Raw genomic sequence first — 2,986 nt, 5'->3', positions numbered from 1 at the left:
AGAGAGAGAGAGAGAGAGAGAGAGAGAGAGAGATAGGGAGAGAGGGAGAGAAAGGGCAGAAATAGAAGAGAGAGAGGCAGAGAGGGGGGGAGGGCTTGCCTGGGGCCTGGGGGGGTCGTCGGGGTCGGGTCGATCACACAAGAGGAGAGGACCCCTCTCTCTCGCAGGCTCCACGCTGCCAGGCGAGCCAGGGCCAGAGGGCCGCGGAGGCGCGGCGTCCACCTCGTGCGCTGCTGGCGGCGTGGTACCGCTTGCATGCTCCAACAACTCCTCCTTATCATCTCTTCTCTCCTGCTTTCCGCGTGAATATGACCTTACTTCTAGTGTGGTTCGTTCGCTAGGCAGAAAGCGGCTCTCGACCGGCAGGATTCTCTCGCTGAGCAGCGCAGCAAACGGCCGGTGGCCGTGGGTGGCAAGTTGGGGGTCTCAAAATAAGCGAGCGGCAACGACTGCAGCCGCCCCTATGGCCGCCGGGGGGCGCAGCAGCGCAGGCCCAACCTGCCGACAGGCTTTAGCCGGACCTGCCCACAGACAGGTCGCGGTTGTTGGAGTGGAGTAGAGAGCGATATTGGCTCACTCCCTCTATTCTTTCTGCATCCTTGTTCCGCATCCGTTTCTCCCGGCCGCACCTCGCGGCCACGCCCAATCCTAGTTCATAGCTCGGCAAGGCAGAGGTAAGAGTCAGGCCTTCTCTGAGCCCAACGCGGCGAACTTGGCCTGGGTAGAGTCTCTGGGTGGAGATAGAAAGGAACCTTTTTCAGAGGCGCTTCGCCCTTGCTCCTCCCAAGTCGCCGCATTGGGGGTTGGGCTGTGGGCTGCTTTGGGCTTGCCCGCACCCCGAGCGAGCAAGGGGTAGCAGCCGGCCTCCGCTCCGCTTCCCCTGCTGCTCTTCCTCTTCCACTTCGCCGTCCTCTTCATTGTCTATTTCCTTTCACAACACACCATCGCACCAAGCTGGACGGCGGCCTTGGGATCCTTAATTCATCGTACCCAGGAGGAGTCCCTCGCAAGTGGCACAAACTCATAACTCCAGTCTCCCCGGCCGACGGCGGCGCAGTTCTCTAGTTGACGGCCATAACACTGCAAGCTCAAGGGTTCCCCGCTCCCTCCAACCTCTCCACTTGTGCGGCTTCGTGGTCTAACGTTCACTTGACACAGTTTTCGCTAAATGATCTTTTTTCAGCGGTTTATTTCCGTCATCGTGGAACGCGTGCCAGACTTGCACGGTGCTGCCACCTTGCGAGAGGGAGAGGCCAGCGCGGGGTATGCGCAGTGGGAGGCACTACACCCCGTTAGGAATTCCCTCGTGAGTATGAGTGTCCTAGACGCGGTGGTCATACTCCGTGCTAGCGGCGTGGTGCATCGCCGGCGGAGCTCAACCACTTGTTCCAAGGGTCCTTCTATCATCGTTAGATTTCGTTTTGGTCTTCACGCTGTAAGTCACAGATAACTTTGATTTGTTGGTTAGTTATAAAAGAATAAGCCGAGGTATTACTGGAAAGACTTTATTTTCTTTCGTTAACTATGTACACTAAAACGATGTGGGAAAAGCTTGACTCCACGCTAACTCCACAAAGAAGGCAGGGCAAAGCTACCACTGCCAATAAATAATGTAATCACAGCAATCTAACATGTGCGAATACAGCTCGAATCGACACATATGCACACTCGCTTTCACTCACACATACATTCACATTTATAAATTTATATGTAGGACGACATTTATATGCAAAACTCAACTGGGACGAATAATTACAAGACAGGAATAAAGGGACTTTCAAGTGAGCTGCAATATTCGCACATGCATTACTGCAAAATAAAGTGCTTTGTACCACTTTTTAGAATACAATGTGACATGAAATAAAAATCACAATACACAAACAAATTGACATAGTATCAAACGAAAATTAAACTTTTTACAGAATAATATATCACACAAAATTTTCAAGTAATACTAGCCAACTTGTATGAAAAGGTAGACACTTCAATCAAGAACAATAATAGGTACAATTTGTCACTCATTCATTCTGTAATGTATCTCTACATACATAAACATATGTCTGTACACAATATTACAACTTGCAATATGTATTTTGGAACATAGTCAAAAAATATCAATTAAAATATGATTTCAGACTTGTTGAACAATAGCAGCCTGCACTTAGAACTTGGCTCTGAGGTGGTCAAGTTAATATTTTTCATCTTTCCAGATCAATCCATTTGCTGCTGGTCCTCTTTCTGATACTTCAACAGTTTAAGCTTCTGAGGAAACAACCAAGCTACTTAATGTAGATTAGAAATAAAAGAAGCATAACATAAGAGCTACAAGTAAGGACAAAATGGAGAGATTCGTCAAAAATATGACCATATAAAGGTTAACTGAACCGAAATAATCTGACTTGCAGCAAAGTTAATTGTTGCGGGTTTATTTACAAACAAAGAAACAAATGGTGGAATACAGAATTCCTAATGCAGTCTTAAGCTTCACCAACTGATAGATAATGAAAAGTGCATCACAGAGGAATAAAAGTGAAAGAAAAAATAACCTAAACTCTTTCAAATGGCCATAAAACTAAAAAAGACAGAGGGGAAAAGTTTTGACTCCTACTCACTGTAAACTTAAGATAACTGGAACCATAAAGAATTAACAACTATATACAAATACAAAACTCTAAGAACCAGCACAAAGCATACTGCTCAGATTATCAGTAATAAAAAGAACATACAATTCATTTGAAAAAGTTTAGATAGAACAGAAAAGAGTGGATCTGAAGCTCAGTTGGAAGAATTCAGCAAATTTGCTTCTTGATGGCATGAACATGATCGGCCTTCTCGCCACGTGCATGCCTTTCCCACATTCTGTCGTAAAGCATTTCCATTCCTTCCGCATATTTTTTACAATCGAAGAGAGGACTTTCTGACCTTGCTATCCATACCTGGGCTCGGATAGACTTCAAACTAAACGCAAAAAGGAAAAAAAAAATAA

General features: G+C 46.4%; 1 protein-coding gene across 1 annotated transcript in view; it reads right to left on the bottom strand.

Annotated features, from left to right (window-relative positions):
- Window positions 1–1,489: 1,489 nt before the first annotated feature.
- LOC113206265 (UDP-N-acetylglucosamine--peptide N-acetylglucosaminyltransferase 110 kDa subunit) overlaps window positions 1,490–2,986 on the bottom strand; it is a gene marked incomplete in the record, with an annotated part of 64,826 nt that continues 63,329 nt past the window's right edge. Inside the window, 1 exon segment of the mRNA XM_052271170.1 lies at window positions 1,490–2,958. Within this exon segment, the coding sequence (XP_052127130.1) occupies window positions 2,790–2,958 (169 nt within the window).

This window comes from Frankliniella occidentalis, unplaced genomic scaffold (assembly GCF_000697945.3).
Source record: "Frankliniella occidentalis isolate FOCC.00 unplaced genomic scaffold, Focc_3.1 Scaffold152, whole genome shotgun sequence".
In the NCBI taxonomy this organism is placed as follows: domain Eukaryota; kingdom Metazoa; phylum Arthropoda; class Insecta; order Thysanoptera; family Thripidae; genus Frankliniella; species Frankliniella occidentalis.
Note: the sequence above shows the minus strand (reverse complement) of the source record. Positions and strands in the feature narration are given on the sequence as shown.